At 39.3% G+C, this 16,034-nt stretch overlaps 2 protein-coding genes and 1 pseudogene across 4 annotated transcripts; all 3 read left to right on the forward strand.

The window, feature by feature from the left end:
- Positions 1–1,780: 1,780 nt before the first annotated feature.
- Positions 1,781–2,718, forward strand: LOC143462444 (ciliary microtubule associated protein 1A pseudogene; annotated as a pseudogene).
- A 4,048-nt stretch (positions 2,719–6,766) lies between these two features.
- LOC143462174 (uncharacterized) lies at positions 6,767–7,594 on the forward strand. The gene has a single exon (XM_076960224.1). It carries the CDS (start codon positions 6,767–6,769, stop codon positions 7,592–7,594), a length of 828 nt encoding a protein of 275 aa, XP_076816339.1.
- Positions 7,595–7,604: 10 nt separating this feature from the next.
- Positions 7,605–15,492, forward strand: LOC143461745 (gephyrin-like). Of its 3 annotated transcripts, XM_076959594.1 has the most exons (18): positions 7,605–9,072; positions 9,144–9,222; positions 9,308–9,344; positions 9,723–9,780; positions 9,981–10,168; positions 10,398–10,464; positions 10,830–11,168; positions 11,261–11,476; positions 12,096–12,192; positions 12,356–12,493; positions 12,590–12,682; positions 12,810–12,997; positions 13,142–13,354; positions 13,684–13,852; positions 13,927–14,041; positions 14,156–14,220; positions 14,367–14,470; positions 14,584–15,492. In XM_076959594.1, exons 3-18 carry the CDS (start codon positions 9,337–9,339, stop codon positions 14,812–14,814), a joined length of 2,289 nt encoding a protein of 762 aa, XP_076815709.1. In that variant the 5' UTR covers positions 7,605–9,072; positions 9,144–9,222; positions 9,308–9,336; the 3' UTR covers positions 14,815–15,492. The 3 variants fall into 3 exon arrangements, with proteins under 3 accessions (XP_076815709.1, XP_076815707.1, XP_076815708.1); XM_076959592.1 differs by lacking the exon at positions 9,308–9,344; XM_076959593.1 differs by lacking the exon at positions 9,308–9,344 and having other exon boundaries at positions 12,096–12,159.
- The last annotated feature ends 542 nt before the right edge of the window (positions 15,493–16,034 follow it).

Raw genomic sequence — 16,034 nt, forward strand, 5'->3', positions numbered from 1 at the left:
AAATCACGAGACCAATTTGAATACAAGTACACAAAACCGCACTTTTTACCTTTTGTTTCAAACTGACCTTTCACCGCCGGCCTACCATCGTCTGGGTAAATCAGCCAGCAGACTTCGTTTAGAAACGAAATTTTACTAATGCTACAGCGACCAGCATGTAGGCTACGATTCGCATTATAACGACTACTTTCTCCGGCAGTTATATAACAGGTTTCAAAGGCCAGTTTGCTGTCACCACGATAACCCAGTCAACTTAATAGCATACTCGACACATTTGGTCATGGTATAGATCAGCGGTTCCCCAAACTTTTCTAAAAATTTTGTTTGGTGGATCCTTTGCAATTATTTTGATATTTCGCGGCACTATAAAAATCAAAGAATGCTATAGGAAAAAATGCAAAAACCACACCAACGGAAGAAAAAGCAAAAACTAACAAATACGGTAAGCATTTAATTGGATGGGTGCACTTGTTTTGCTGCAATTAACTCATCAATGTTTGGTTTGGTTTGGATAACGCAACTCTCATGTTGTGTACCCTCTGAAACTGCTTTGCGGACCCCAGTTGGTCGGTAAGTTAGAAGCATTATCAAAAAGCAAGCCCCGGGAGCAGCCATGTGGGGGTGCCAAATAAAGTCAAAGTTTTTTAGAATGCTAACAAAATTTTAAATCCGCTAATGATAATGGTCTGTCTGGTGATGTCCGGTCATCTAGCATATTGTATTTACTGTGGCAACCAGACCAGAAAACATGTCTCGAACGGGAAACCCCCACTATAGCTCGCGTCTTTGGTGTTTACACTCTTTATTTATTTTGCAAAGCGGGGTCGGAAAAACTGCTTCTATCCCCGGGCACTAAAAACCATAGCTACGCTTCTGGCATGACGTCAGCTTTTCTCGGTTCCTTTGTGCAGTTAGTTTATTTAAGGCAAGTCAACAGTTTCCCGTTAGCGCACTCCGGTGTCAAAGTATATATCTGCGTGTGTCCACAGAAGGACCCCCCGTTGAACCCCACCAGTAAGTCCATTTATAAGGTCATTTACAACAGAAGAATGTGATGGCTTATACCGACAAACTGTCACTGTGCATTTACCCCCATTTTTAACACCCCCAACAGACCACTGTTTGTTGCCCATTCAACGGATTAAAATTTTCTATTTCGATCAGTAATAATAAAACCCAATGAGATAACATGTATCGAAAACTTTAATTTTGGGTCGTATTGAAAGCGATTGGGTATAGGCCAATGCTTTTCAGGTAGGTGAGGCGGTGAGCGATACAACCAATTGGAAAAGAAAGTTTTAGAAAACTTCTCTGACCGACGGCTGCGAGACGCAAGCATGTTTTATCCTTTACTATCAGTTATGTAGAAACGTGGTGAGAATGCAGGATTTTAATTTAGGAAGTAAAGTTTCGTGACGATGCTCAGTTTCTACGGTGTCGGTTTTGCTAAGCCCTGTTTTGTATTAACAGTTTATAATTTATTCGACAGTTTGACTAATAACGTGAATACAAGGGGCTCCATTGATAAATCGATAAATGGCATTGCACAGTTTTTCTATTGATAGGTAATCAACCAACTTAAGAAGTTTAAAGCACTGCATTGGGCTCCATTGCTGCAAAGTAGGTTACAGTAGCATGCTTAATGTGTTACACATCTTATGTTGTTGTGCATTGATCTTTTTAAACAATTTTTGAGTAATGACGTAATAGAGGTTCATTTTTTTCTTTACAATACATTGTGACGTCACAAGAGCTTGTGATATGGAGAAAATTCACCTTTCATTTTTTATAATTTGTTGCCTGGGCTGGTCAAACAGGGAAAAGTACGTTGTTTACTTCAAAATCTTTACCTTATCAAGCTGCGTAATGACGGAAGAGCCCAAGCCAACACCTGTGATTGCTGCTAAACTACGGGGGCCTGGTCCGGGACGGTACAAGCTACCATCAACATGCGGCTTCAAAGGCCATGACTTCACTCAGAATATGAAACCAGCTTATTCTTTTGGAAAACGTCTTGGAAACTCCTTTATAAACGACAACAAGTGTAGCCCAGGGCCTATGTATTGTATTGAATCACGGTTTACAAGGCACGGTAGGGATGGCACTCCGCATTACTCAATCCTAGGCCGACCAAAGGATCTAAATGTATTTAGAACGCCCGGACCAGGAAAATATGAAAATGAAAAGGTTCATCCTCAAGGTGAAAGACACGCTCCGAAACATTCGATGGGCTCTAGGACCAGATACAGAAAGTGTGACTCATATCCAGCATCAAACAGCTACGGACTTCCAAGTCTGTTAGGTAGCAAGGTTATCAACAAGGCGTCGAGTGCAAGTTACTCAATGACAGGGCGCTCTCTAGCTGGTAGTTTTGCTGAGGATTTGGCCAAGACCCCAGGCTCGGCTAGGTACAGCATCGTGGATCCGAATATGTACAGGAAACGTGCACCGCGTTACTCTATGTTAGCGCGACGATACATGCCGGGTGACAAAACCACCAAGCCTGGACCAGGAGCACATTATCCCGAGATGGTATCCATCAATCGACCGAGGGCGCCGCACTTTTCTACTGGCATCCGTCATTCCGAATACATCACTCCTTTGATCAACGATTCGGGAGACTGTTAATGGAATTGGCCTGCTCGGTTGCACTTGTTTTACAAAAGAAATTATACGTTTTGCACGAGAAATAAAATCGAGAACTTCAGCATAACTTAATGTTGTTGTTGTTATTTCTTTTAATTGGTATAGCCTACTGCACGCAGCAATAGGATTTTTCATAACAAATTAACAGAAAATTAAGCTAGCTCGGTAACCGCAGGGCTCGAGCGATGAAGGATCATCGCCGGGTTTAAGATAGAAATTATCACACAATTAACATACAGCCTATTAACAAGCACACTTTTATACGAAACGAAATTTTATATGAATTCATATTTCAGATAGTTTGGAAACTCTATTAGTTTTCAACGGACATATAGGCTACTTCGGCCAAATGCTACTTGCTGGTTGCAGCCTAAATGTAATGTGCATAAAATTACGCACGTTTTTTTAAAACTATTGCAGTTTGCTTGGTTTTTGTCATACCTTAAAAACAGGCGATTCACTATTGTTTCCGTGGATTTGATGCGTAGGATCAAGCAAATTCATATTTTGAACTGGCTGGCTAATGATAGATTAGCAAGCTCTGTAAAATTAGGCTAATTAGCCCAAGTGATTTTTACCTCTTTTAAATAAGTGACTAACTATACCAAGTTATAAAAACTGTGGCTAAACAAGAAACAATACGTAAGGTTACTAGAAACTCCACCTAAGAACATCTCATAAAAGTCAGTGTATTTTCGTTAATACGAGGCCCAATGATCTTCTTGAAAATTTTGCATTCTTACTTTCAGCTGTTTTGAGTTGGTGGAGTCAATTGTATGGATTCACTGTCAACATATATAGCCTATAAGTTAGTTATCGGGTTGGGACGTGGCAGGAAAAGGATATATTAATTATTGATGGGAAGTTAATTTATCTTATCAAAATTGATTAACTTTACAAGGTTCGTTTATAGGCTACTATATTGATTAACTGGCTGCACATGTTAAAACACAATGCCCGCTTATTCATAAAACTACTGTAGGCCAAGCAGTGTGTGCCCGATTTGACTCAAGGTATTTGGTAGTTCTGCGCGTGGAAGTGCTCATCATATAAACTTCACTACATTACTTAACTGTACAATAAAGCAAATAAATTAAACGTAAAGAGAAAGACAAATAGATGAACAACAAGGATTCAGAAATAGAAGAACTCCAAGCAAGATTTCAAGTTGTGACAGGTAATTTTTGTGAATTTTTTTCTCCTACAACCTAGCCTACGTAATGTGAACAGACCTTAATCGCCCGTTTTGGAGGCTTTTCTCTTTGATATCCCACAAACGGTAAACTGCAGCAAAAATGGTGCATTTCAGAAAAGTTAAAAGACACTTTTTAAGTTCAGAATAAACTACCGTATAGCCTATAGCGGTAAATTTGGGGCGTAGGCTACAAAACAACTACAAAATCCACGTCCCATCAAATTTTCTCAAAAGTCGGTGGAATCCTGTACTTGACAACCATCCTTCTGTTTGCTGGATTTTTGTAAACAAATTGACAACATTGATATTTTGTTTTTGATGTGAAAGAAATGCGACCCGTATTACCTACTTTTTTTCAAAACTTCTGATAAAATCACTTTTTATATTTGGTTCTAAACTAACTCTAAAGTTTAGCTCAAGTTTTCTGTCTTTCTTGCAGTCTTGTCAACAGCCAAAACGGGTAGGCCTATGGTTTGCGATGAATAGAGGATAGGGCCTACATTGTCCTTAACTAGGCATGCTATATTTTTGTGATTGAAAACCGGGACGCTTCAGAACAACGAGCCTCAGGTAAATGTGGTTCGTATTTTACTATTTTCCTACTATAGTAGGAATAGTAGGCTATAGCCTACTATTACTGAACTGGGCAATGCTGGCTGACTAAATGCCAAAGCGGGACTTTTTGGTTGACTGACCGGGACGCTGGGACAAAACCGTAAAAACCGGGACTGTCCCGGCTGAAACGGGACGTATGGTAAGCCTATCCTAAACTGATTCGAAACGAAGCGAAGCCCTAAACTTTGAACATTTTTTTTCATTTTCATTGTCATTCACAATGCACATAGAATAACATTTTATACCAAAATATATGATACGGCCTGTAGTGATGTGGCGGCCACCAATGTTCCCTCTAAGCTGCGCGCGTGCGCAAATGCGCACTGCTGACACGGTCTCCGCGCACAGAAAATCTGTGCTGCGCACAAGAAAAAAATCTAACCTGAATTGAAATTAAAATAAACGCATAATTATGGCCACAATGCGCACGTGGCACGTCTGATGTTGCTCACGGTGGTCCAAGGTACCGCTCAGGGAGTTACTGTGTTTGCTCAGACTCGTGAAAAATTAGAGGGAACATTGGCGGCCACGCGGCCACGCTGCCACGCTGCCACGGTGCCACCCCCGGTTAATCTGTCGTTTCTGCATCATAGCTTCATCTACGTAACCATTTTTTCAGCAGAATTTTTGACAGATTTGCTTCAAAGGTTTGTCACACCTCGCAGTACACCTCCACGAGAGCATGCTTTTCCAGATGTGTATGCGACTTAACTTTTACTTTAACTTTCCGAGCGCTGCAGTGGCATAATCTATACATTATGAGACATTGTCAAACTTACATCAAGTGTGGTTGTTAGATGGTTCATGGTTGGGCCTACTTACACCAACTACGTGATTTAAACCAAGATAGTTAGACTTTATTGGACAGTTTGGCCATTTTTGACTCGCACCCGGAATTTCGCTTAAACAACTCACCTCGTGAGTTGGTGGAATAAATTGTTTATGGATTTCTTGTCAACGTATAATTACATCGGGTCGTGATATGGCAGCAAAGTTGAGTTAAGTATTGATTGGACTTTTGCTTAAACAACTCACACCAGTTTCGTTTTGGTTTGCCAAATAGAGAGATTCTCTTTGGAGAACGTTTGCGAAATTTTTGTTACTGTGGTTAGTTTTATCCTCTTTTTAAAAACTTTTTCATGTTTTTTGGATTGCATCCAAGGTGTGGTAGGCCTGTATCAATTCTAAACTGTAAATCAGTCATAGCTGGCTTATTAATTTATATGAAACTTTCTCGATTAATCATCTCCTTAAGCTCTTAACGTGTTGTCGACGTAACAAACTGACAGGAAACGCAATACCATCTTATCACGCACCATTCCAATGTTTAGTGATTGTTCGCCAGACCGTTTTAACCAATGCCTTTATAAATACATGAAGCATTTGAAGTATTGTAAAAGGCAAGTATTCATAAAGGCATTGCTTTTACTGTTTCATGCCACGATTCACTGGAATAAGCTTGGCAGCATAGCTGCTGTAATCTAGGGCTGGTGATATTAGTAATATTGTTGTATATACTATAAATAAAGTTCTATAATAATTTGGCAGGTATCTCAGTTCGGTTTGTGATCAAGTTTAGGCATTGCAGTTTGCACAAGCGATCAAAATCTTTACCATAAAACGTAAATACTGCCAGACTGAAATAGTAAACATTGGATTTCATGGCACTAGGTATCGCGGTGGGTTACGATAGCTTAGTTGACTTATTGGTAAGCGCGCTAGCCTACATCAGTAGAAAAGTTATGCAACTCTACTACGTCAGAACGAAGTCGTAGGTTCTACTAACATGCGTAAGCCTATATAGTATATAGCCTATTATTTTCTAAACACTAGATATTTTTTCAAATCCAAAAGTCATAAATGAATTAATATACTATCATCTTTAAATGATGTTATTGTACAAGGAATATAATACGTGCTTTAGTACGGCAGTCTGCCAAAGTCCCGACTGGAAAGTATGGCAGTTTTCGATGAGAAATTGTGCGTACAAACACGCAAATTTTGGCGTGATTGCGTGCACTGAAGCCTCAATTTTCTGTTTATTTATCATAAATTAGCGTTCAAACAACCACTTTTTTTGTTTATTTATTATAGCCTAAATCGGCGTGATGAGTAAAATATTCGGCGTGCAAGTTGATAAGTCTCGTGCGTACAGCAGGTGCTACACTTAACACTATATAGGCTATGACCAAAAAGTATTACACCAAAGGGTAAGCATGTGTGCATGGATAACCTATTAAAAGTGTTTGTATAATTTGAATTTAAGGCAGTAGAGGTATTCGATATAGGTTAGGTAGGTAATGATATATGATGAAGTGTATTTATGAAACTGCAAGCAATGTTATTATTCCCGGTTATGGATTAGAATGTCCAAGTTTAAGGTCAGTCTGTCAAGTTGTGGTGGATCAAACTGCTGGATGCAGTAATGTGGTTGAGAAATTCTTCGGAATTAAACTGGGTCATCAGATAGAAGTAACACTGGACGAAGGAGAAGGTTTTTTTTCGGACATCCTCGACACCTTAATTCTTAAAATGAAACCTGGCTCAAAAATGAGTCACGTCATTACCTTACTAAGTCAATGTGAGCCATTTTCTACTGGAGAGAAGCTGTCTTTGACTGTTACTTTGATCTCCTTCACCACTCCTCAACCGATCTGCAAGCTCAGCTTCACTGAATGCTTGGATTTGGCATGTGCTTTAAAAACAAAGGGATCTGAGTTCTTTGGGAAATCTGATTTACATTTAGCGGGAAAATTTTATGCCAAAGCATTGAAATATTTGATTGTATGCCTTAGTCTCCCTCTATCTGAATTCGAAAAGGAACAGGCTTTTGATCTTAAGTCGGCTTGTCATTTGAATTTGTCTGCTTGCCAGTTAAACAGGGGATTATATGATTCCGTAATTAAGAACTGTACTTTGGTTTTAGAGATACAGCCAAATGCGATAAAAGCCCTGTTTAGACGTGGTTCGGCATATGTATGCGTTAACGATTATGAAAATGCAAATAATGACATTAAGAAGGGTTTAAAGCTGGAACCAAATAATAAATCTTTAAAAGTGCTGTCTTTAAAATTGAAAGAAAATAGGAAAATGTCAGATGAGGAGATGGCTAAAAAATTGAGTTGTTTATTCAGATAATTTGTTATATGAGAACCAAACTTTAACCTTCAAGTTTGCCCATTTTTTGTACCAACTAGACATAAATTTATTTTTGCTAAGTTTATTACGGTTTGATTAATATGTTTTTTGTAGTTTGATTTGTTTGCCAATAATTTGTACTGTGTTGTTATTACTGTGCATAACCCATTTAGGCATTTAAGCATCTGTAATATTTACTCATTATATTATATCAGTCTGTTCAGGTTTTAACCACTAAAGCAAAAAAACAAATTACGACGTCAAACTCCATTAATGATAGGTTTTGCATGTTGAAACTTATTTTGCAATGATTAAAAGATAAAATAGATAAGGCGTTGTTGCAACTTTAAAATAGATGCAGTTCACTAATGCACGCTAATTATACAAAAATCAAGTAGCATATTGAAAAATTACGACGAATCATAAAACTTTTCCATTCAGATTTTCATTTGCCTTGCGTGAGTGAACTTGACTCGTCTGAATTTTGTTTTATATATCTATATATCTGAGGTAAACTAATAAGATCCATCGGGTTTGATTTCTACAGAAGCTTAAACTACTTTGTTGCAGTTATTGTTGTAATTACAATTTTAGCCACATACAAAATTACACGTTTCCTACTGGTATGAACTTTTTGCAATATTAGTTTCATTGTCAAGTCATACATAGAAATGCATCAGGCTTTTTTGTTACAAGTACCTTATAAAGCCATGCTCTTGGTGCATTCCTTCTACTATATTTAATACACAGAGAATAGCTCAGAATTTTGTAGCTTGTTTATTTTTGACTCCCAAATATGGTGAAATATGTTTGTAACAAATGTTATAGCAACCATCATAATTCTTTGCTGAAATTTTTGTACTATATTGTTCAGTATGGCTGTCAAAGTCATTCAATTAAGATTGATTGTTGGTTAATGTTTATATTGATTGGCAATAAGTTTGCTGAAAGTTATTAGATGGTGTCTGTGTTAGTAAAGTCTAACCAGCTTTAAATATTATGTTATTTAAAATATTTTCACTTTTTATTTATTGAATAATTTTATTTATATTGAATAAGGCTGATATAAAAATTCAATGCACCTATAAAGTTTTTATTACTTTGTATGATTCATCGTTTCAGCCATAATTACTTAACCAATCTGTCCATCAAGTTTGTTGTTACATAAGCAATAATTCTGTTGATGTAAAGCAATGTTACCTTTCCTCCCAAGTGGTTTGTATCAGCGCAACATACCTTTCTTGGAAACATATAACGCTTGAGGCCATTTTATTTTTCTTCAGAGTGGCTTTAAAGTCGCACTGAATCTACACCTAATTGATGTTTTAGTGCACGGTAGCTTATAATTTTGTTTATGTATATGGCCAATTCAGGACATTGGTTGAAAACTGCAAGACTGGATACTGGATCTATGGGAACTGCTGAATCACCAGACATGAGCAACAGTGAACCAACAATTTATGCTGGAGTTCTGACAGGTTATAGACATCAAAACTTATTACATAACTTACACATTTTTCAGTATTGAAAATCCTTCTTTCCATTGTAGTGAGTGATCGCTGCTCTAGGGGTGAAACACAGGATTTTAGTGGCCCAAAACTGCAAGAAATTTTGTACAACCTTGAAAAGTAAGTAAAGATATAAACATTTTTAAAACCTAGCTGACAGGTGTACCAATGTGTTTGTTTTTCTAAACTAAATGCTTTGTTGAAGACAAATTTTGGATGCCCTAGTAAAGTCTAATGAATTGGTAAGCATTAAATTAAAGTTCTGTTTAACCCAATGAAGCCAAAAATACATCAATGCATTAAGTTTCTGGGACTGTAAAGATAATTGACCTTCGAGTTTTGCACCAAATATTTTGTCCTACGATGTGGTTAAAAAATTGAAGCAATCTTGTTGTAATGGTCTGGAAAAGTTTTCTGATTTTCCCTGTTTGTTTGGCTACATTGTCACGTGTTGTATGCAGTCATTGTCTATTTAATATACACTAGCTTACAAATAATTCATTTAGTATCATCATAAGCTGTCATACAAATGCACTAGCCTAGTCGTTTAACATTGATGCTACTGGAGATTTAAGCTGGGATATGTGACAATATTTTTTTCTTAACGGTTATTTTAACAGTTACAGAGTGGTTGTCAAGGTAAACAAGATCGTTCCAGATGAAACGGATGAAATATCAGTAAGTAGCAAAACGTTTCAAACTTAACATAATCTTCCGAAAATTCTTCATGAAATTTCAGTTTTGTTTTAATATCAATGGTATTTGTGCAGCGAGCCTATTAGGACTATGGAATGGTTTTGATAACACTAATATACTGGATCCATATCATTTGTATAAATTAAAAACTATTAGTGCCTTTTAACGTGACTTTTGAACAGAAAACTTTGCGAGACTGGGCAGACAACCTTGGGCTTAACTTAATATTAACCACTGGTGGGACAGGGTTTGCTCCTAGAGACGTCACACCAGAAGCTACGAGGGCAGTGGTGGACAAACTAGCCACTGGTATGTCCATTGCAATTACGATGGCTGCATGTAAAGTAACACCAATGGCAATGCTATCAAGGTAATGTGAAACTTTCCTTTTGCGATTTTAATTGTTTTTGTTATGAATGTAAAATTTCGGAAGCATTTGCAACCATGACTAAAAGAAAAACTGCGTGTTCAGCCACAAATTCTTGAACACAATTAGTAATAATTTGTGGAGTGCTTTGCAATGCGTTGGCTACTTTGGAATTAAGTATTTAATCATTGAAATCATTCATAGATGTGCTTTGATAACTTTCATATTTCAGAGCTGTTTGCGGTATAAGAAACAACGTTTTAATTTGCAACTTTCCTGGAAGCGTCAAAGCTTCTTCGGTAAGTGTCTGTGACGTCATTGTTATGTAACACATAATTTTTTCTCTCCTTTTTCTCCCTTGATTCTCTCTTTATATCTCTCGCTCGATGTCCAGAGCGACTGGGAAACATATTTTAACCCAAGCATGCGAAAACAGCAACAAATTTGCATTCGTAAAATGAACTTTGTCACTTTGTTTGTTACCTTAGGCTTTGCAACGCCACTTGCCCTTTTCCGAAGACTTACTTTGCCCTGTTTATTTCATGGTATTTGCCTTTAAAAGACAAAACGCGTTAGTTCCTCGGTTATATAATGATGTGAAATGCATCTGGAATCGTTTATTTTCAGAATCTTTCAACTAAAAGATAACAATTTATATTTCCAGGAGTGCCTCCAAGTCATATTACCTGCATTGCCGCACGGGATTTCGCTCTTATTGAACAAAACCTCAGAAGTTCAACGCGTGCATAGCAACATGGCTCGCGATGGGGCTACACAAAGGATGACCGAATCGCGACGTCATCAACGACATCAGCACGGCGTCATGAGTGACATCTACGCACCAAGTCATCAACTTAACGAAGGATCAATGCCGAATTCAAGCCAAATGCCCAGTTGTTTACAGCGTACCAACTGCACATCGTCTCTGAGCAACAGCAGTGTTGCGTCATTGAGAAGGGCGGATTCAAGCCACGTTCGTTCGAGGCATTCACTCACCACAAACGTAAGTGGAAGATCGGTTTGACTGCTGCTAGCGATTTCGACGTATCCTTTTGCGATGCCCAGCGAAGATTAACATCGGACTTACTTACGCAGAACGGCGCGAATCCGAGAGCCATGTCGTCGCATTCACTCAATGCTGGCTCTGATGTCGCATCTCTTGATGGACGTAGCTCGCATGCAGCAAGTAGCCACCACGCTTCATCGTCACATCATATACCGCCAGTCATGGCTGTACAGGACGAACCGGTCCTGATTTCAGAAAGAGATCTCGATTTGGAGGAGGACGGGTCAGCAGTCCCTGATGCACAGGTGGGTTATCGCCCTTAAGGCGAACTAGAAAAGTTAACTTTTTTGTCGAATTTGGCATGAGAAAGCTGCCTTTCCCTAATTAGTTTCTCGCAAGCCAACAGCCCGACTAGAACGTTGCAACTTTTACAAGTTCAGGAATATTACGGTATATGCAATTTTGAGGATATTGTCATGCGGGAAAAATAACAGTCGTGAAAAGTTCTTTGTGAGAAATCGTTGTAGACTTCGTATTATACACGTGGAATGCGCAATCTCTTTCATTCGTCATAAACATATTAAGCACGTTTCTGTTCAGTTAGCCCAAGCTAGCATATTCATTATATTAGATTGGGTGTCAGCAAACTTGAGAAAGGACCACATGAGCATGAGAACTGACGATCGCGGGCCCAATAAGCTACAATACAATAAGCTCATTTGTGGCACGGTGAGGCGGGCCAGACAAACTAATATCGCGGGCCGTAGTTTGGTGACCCCTGTATTAGATCACAGCACTCATTAAATCTGACTCGTGCGTAACAATTCTGAGAATGTTCGTCAAAAATTACGAACTTGACGATAAATTACACCTCGCAGCGTGCACGTTTCCTCGTTCAACTCTCACATCTGCTTATTTATTCAGGCTGTTTTTATGAAGACGGTCAGGTCGCCCGGCAGAAGTCACGTGTCAGATTCGTCCACATCAGGTGTTTATTCAAGCAAAAATTTCTCTGAAGGAAGTTGGTTACTTTTCTACTTTTTTCAATTTACACCTACGTTTGTAAAAATACCGGAAAGTCAGCGAGGCTTCAGTTCTTGAAGATTCTCCGTTTTCTTGCTATTTACATCTCTCGTTAAGCTGAATGATTTTACGCCTTCACCATAATCGCATTTTTTTTCCAGGCGTGTATTCAAATGAATTTTCAAAAGTGGCGAGACGACAGCGAACTTCCAGTTATCCTATGACCTCGATGGATAAAGCTTATGGTCTAGTTCTAAATAACTCCTTTCCTTTGCCGTACATTATTAAATCATACAAAGGTATTGGGTTGACCTTGAATCATGTTTTTTCACTTCCTGCTTTTACACTGCTACTTTGCTTGGAAATTTAAGAGCGACGTTCTTTTTACTTTTCAGACGCTTTTAGTCACGTTCTGGCCGAAGACGTCAGGGCCAAAGGACCACTACCCCCATTTCCGGCCTCAGTAATGGACGGTTATGCTGTAATAGGTGCGTTTTTGTGCACTGCCAGGGAAATAACGTACGCAAGAAGCTAGACCAAACCATACCATGCGAGTGTTTTTCGCACGCCGGAGAAAACAATGAATGCATAAAACTCTTTACAACTCTTCTACAGCGGCAGACACACCTGGCGACCTTGACGTTGTTGGCTCGTCAGTGTGCGACCGCTCTAACAACACGTCACGTGGTAATTACCTAGCACCCGGTCAGACGATCCGCGTCACGACTGGAGCTCCACTGCCCCTGGGGGCGGACGCCGTGGTCCCGGTGGAGGACACCGTCTTGCTTTCGGAAAGTGACGATGTGCGTGACATGACGATAATTCGCTTACTTTATGGTCGCTTATGCGTTAAGCTGTTTATTCACATGCATCTGTGGTTGTAATTTTATAGCGCCATTTTACCGTTTGCTATTAACAGCGTTAACAACCATTTTTAACTTGTTTAGGGTGAAACAGAGTTATGGGTTCGAATTTTGAAATCAGTGACGTCGGGCCAGGACGTTCGGCCGATAGGGAACGACATAAAAACCGGAGAAATTGTTGTGAAATCTGGTACCAGGCTCGGCCCCTCTGAGATTGGACTGCTGGCTTGTGTCGGGGTCACCAGTGTGCATGTGTTTAAGATGCCAGTGGTCGCCGTGTTTTCGACCGGTAGCGAGGTAAGTAATATATTAACTTCACCATTCCTTTTAAACAATTGAGCAGGGTGTGTAAACCAAATGTTTGTAGATTACGGCTTTTTCTTATTCGTGGTGTTTAGATTATTGCGCAAAGAATTGGACGGAGCTCGTCCTATCTATAGCTACAATTAACTAAATACAAGAACAGGCAGAAAAGTTTTACCAACAAAATGCAACCTTAACTTCGCTTACAATCGTAAGGCAACAACGTTATAACCAGACGCAAAATTAAACCCTCCAAGTTTTTGTGAGCTGTTTTGTAGATGTCATTATGTAGTTTAACCTTCCGGAACATATTTATGTTGCAGCTTTGTGATCCGGATACGCAAAATCTAGGTCCCGGAGAGATAAGAGATTCTAACAGGGTTGCGCTAATGCTATCGCTTCAACAACAGGGGTTCAGTACACTTGATATGGGTATAGTGCCGGATGAACCACAGAAACTAAAGGATGCTTTGCTTGGGGCATGTGAGAGGGGTACGTGAAATTTCTCTTCAAGATCTTAGTCGTGAAGTGGAATTATTAAAATGACTTGTCCTAATTTTCTTTAGCCGACGTGGTAGTCACCAGTGGCGGCGTCTCAATGGGAGAGAAAGATTTCTTGAAGCCGCTGCTCATCAATATTGGAGCTACGATCCACTTCGGCCGAGTGTTAATGAAACCGGGGCGAGTTGGAACTAAAATTTATGACTTGTGCCTTGCATGCCAGTTCACCTGCAAAGTTTGTTGAGTTATAAGCTTGGTTCTTTTCTCTTGTATTTCAAACAGTTTTTATTGCAGAAAACCGACAACCTTCGCAACAATTGACACGCAGAACGGGAAAAAGAGCTTCTTTGCATTGCCTGGTACGTGTATACCGTACGTTTGAAAAATTTGCCTTATTATAACACCCGTACAACGTTGACATCAGATTACCACTGTAGCTCACAAACTGGTACTCGTTTAATCCAGCTACACTTACAAAAGCTAATGGCGTCGTCTTTGATTTCAGGCAACCCCGTGTCAGCAATTGTCACTCTGAACCTGTTTGTTTTACCGGCCTTGCGCAAGCTAAGCGGGGGCAGTGACCTGCGCCCGACAATTATAAAAGTCAAGGTGAGGGCTGGTATGGTTTGTTAAAATCTTCTTCTTTTTCAGAGAAAAATTTAGAAAAAAATTCGGTCAGTTGGTTTGACACTAAACCAACCTCCTCTGTTCCCTTTGTTCAGCTGTCATCTGATGTCCGGTTGGATCCCCGCCCCGAGTACCAGCGCGTCCATCTCCGATGGGAACCGAAGGACCCGACCCCCTGGGCAGACAGCACCGGGCGACAGATGAGCAGCAGGCTACTGAGCATGCGCAAGGCTAACGCTTTGCTCATGCTCCCTCCTAAATCAGATGACTGTCACACGATCAAACGAGGCGATATCGTAGATGCCATGGTCATAGACCGATTATGACCTTGAATGACATCACAAATGACTGGTCGATTTGAACCAATCAACCCGTGCTAATCTGATGGAAATCGATGCGGATGAGAAGAAGCTACAGCACCTAACGTGACGCGAATGTTAATGATTGCATCGCCAATGCGTTATTCTTTTCATTGATTGTGACGCGTGAATAATGCGTAGTCCTCAGCGTGCGAGAAGTTAAAATTTTTTTCTTTGGCTACACAAGCCACTAACGTTAGAAATTTATGTACAGTTCATTGCCATCTGTATTTTATAATTGACCGCATGATTTCCACTTTCGGCGCCGTCGGTACAGTAATGGTGTGATTGTATATTTGTGAATGTTCCAGAAATCTTCTTTGTATAATAATAATTTGTTTTGTGTTTTATCCATTGTTCTAATTTTGCCATTCGACAAGGGCTTCTTCTACACATTACAGAAAAGCAACACTTTCAGAAACTGTTTCTGTGGGTTGATGAAACGTTGAACGGTTTGCACCGCGTTTCTTTTTTCGAGCCAGTTGAAGATAATCACAATTTTGATCGAGTACAGGTAAATCAAGCGTTGAGTTCACTCTTTCGCTTTTATCACCATGTTTTAAAGCGATTGTTTCCTTTTTACGTATTTCATGTACCTTTGCGTAGTCATCAAGGGAACAATAAATTATTACAATCGTCCTGTAACTTAATGCGCATGGTTTTTGAGAACCCGAAGCCTACAATATCAGTTAGGTCAGCCGGCTTCAGCTGATGGCTTGCCTTCGTGACGCAAATGTGCAAGGAGAGGCAACTGGCTAATCAGTTAAATTGTTACATCATAAGAGCTTTCACATGCTTGTGGATCTCGTAAAACTAATTATTTTAGGTTGTTTTTGAATGATTTCTTAGCTGTTACTTTATTGTGTAAATAAAGTAACCTAGTCGTTAAACTGAACGGGGAGTATCGCAAGCTCAGGAATTCGTATCCAGGAGACGTTTTACCACAACTGCCAGTGATATTTGAAACAAGTTGAAATGTTCATTACTATTGTTGGAGAAAATTCCATAGACAAAATATTTTGTTGGGTAAAGTTGGCGTTAAGTTTTGAGAACTAGAAAACAGAGTGACCACGATTGCTAGTTCAGCAAAGTTTGTTGTGTGGTTAAACATATTAACAGATTTAGTTGTAATCATTATTTTTTCAATATAATATATATATATTAAAGTTCTTTCTAAATGTTTATTC

The sequence above is a fragment of the Clavelina lepadiformis genome, chromosome 6 (assembly GCF_947623445.1).
Source record: "Clavelina lepadiformis chromosome 6, kaClaLepa1.1, whole genome shotgun sequence".
Taxonomy (NCBI): Eukaryota; Metazoa; Chordata; class Ascidiacea; order Aplousobranchia; family Clavelinidae; genus Clavelina; species Clavelina lepadiformis.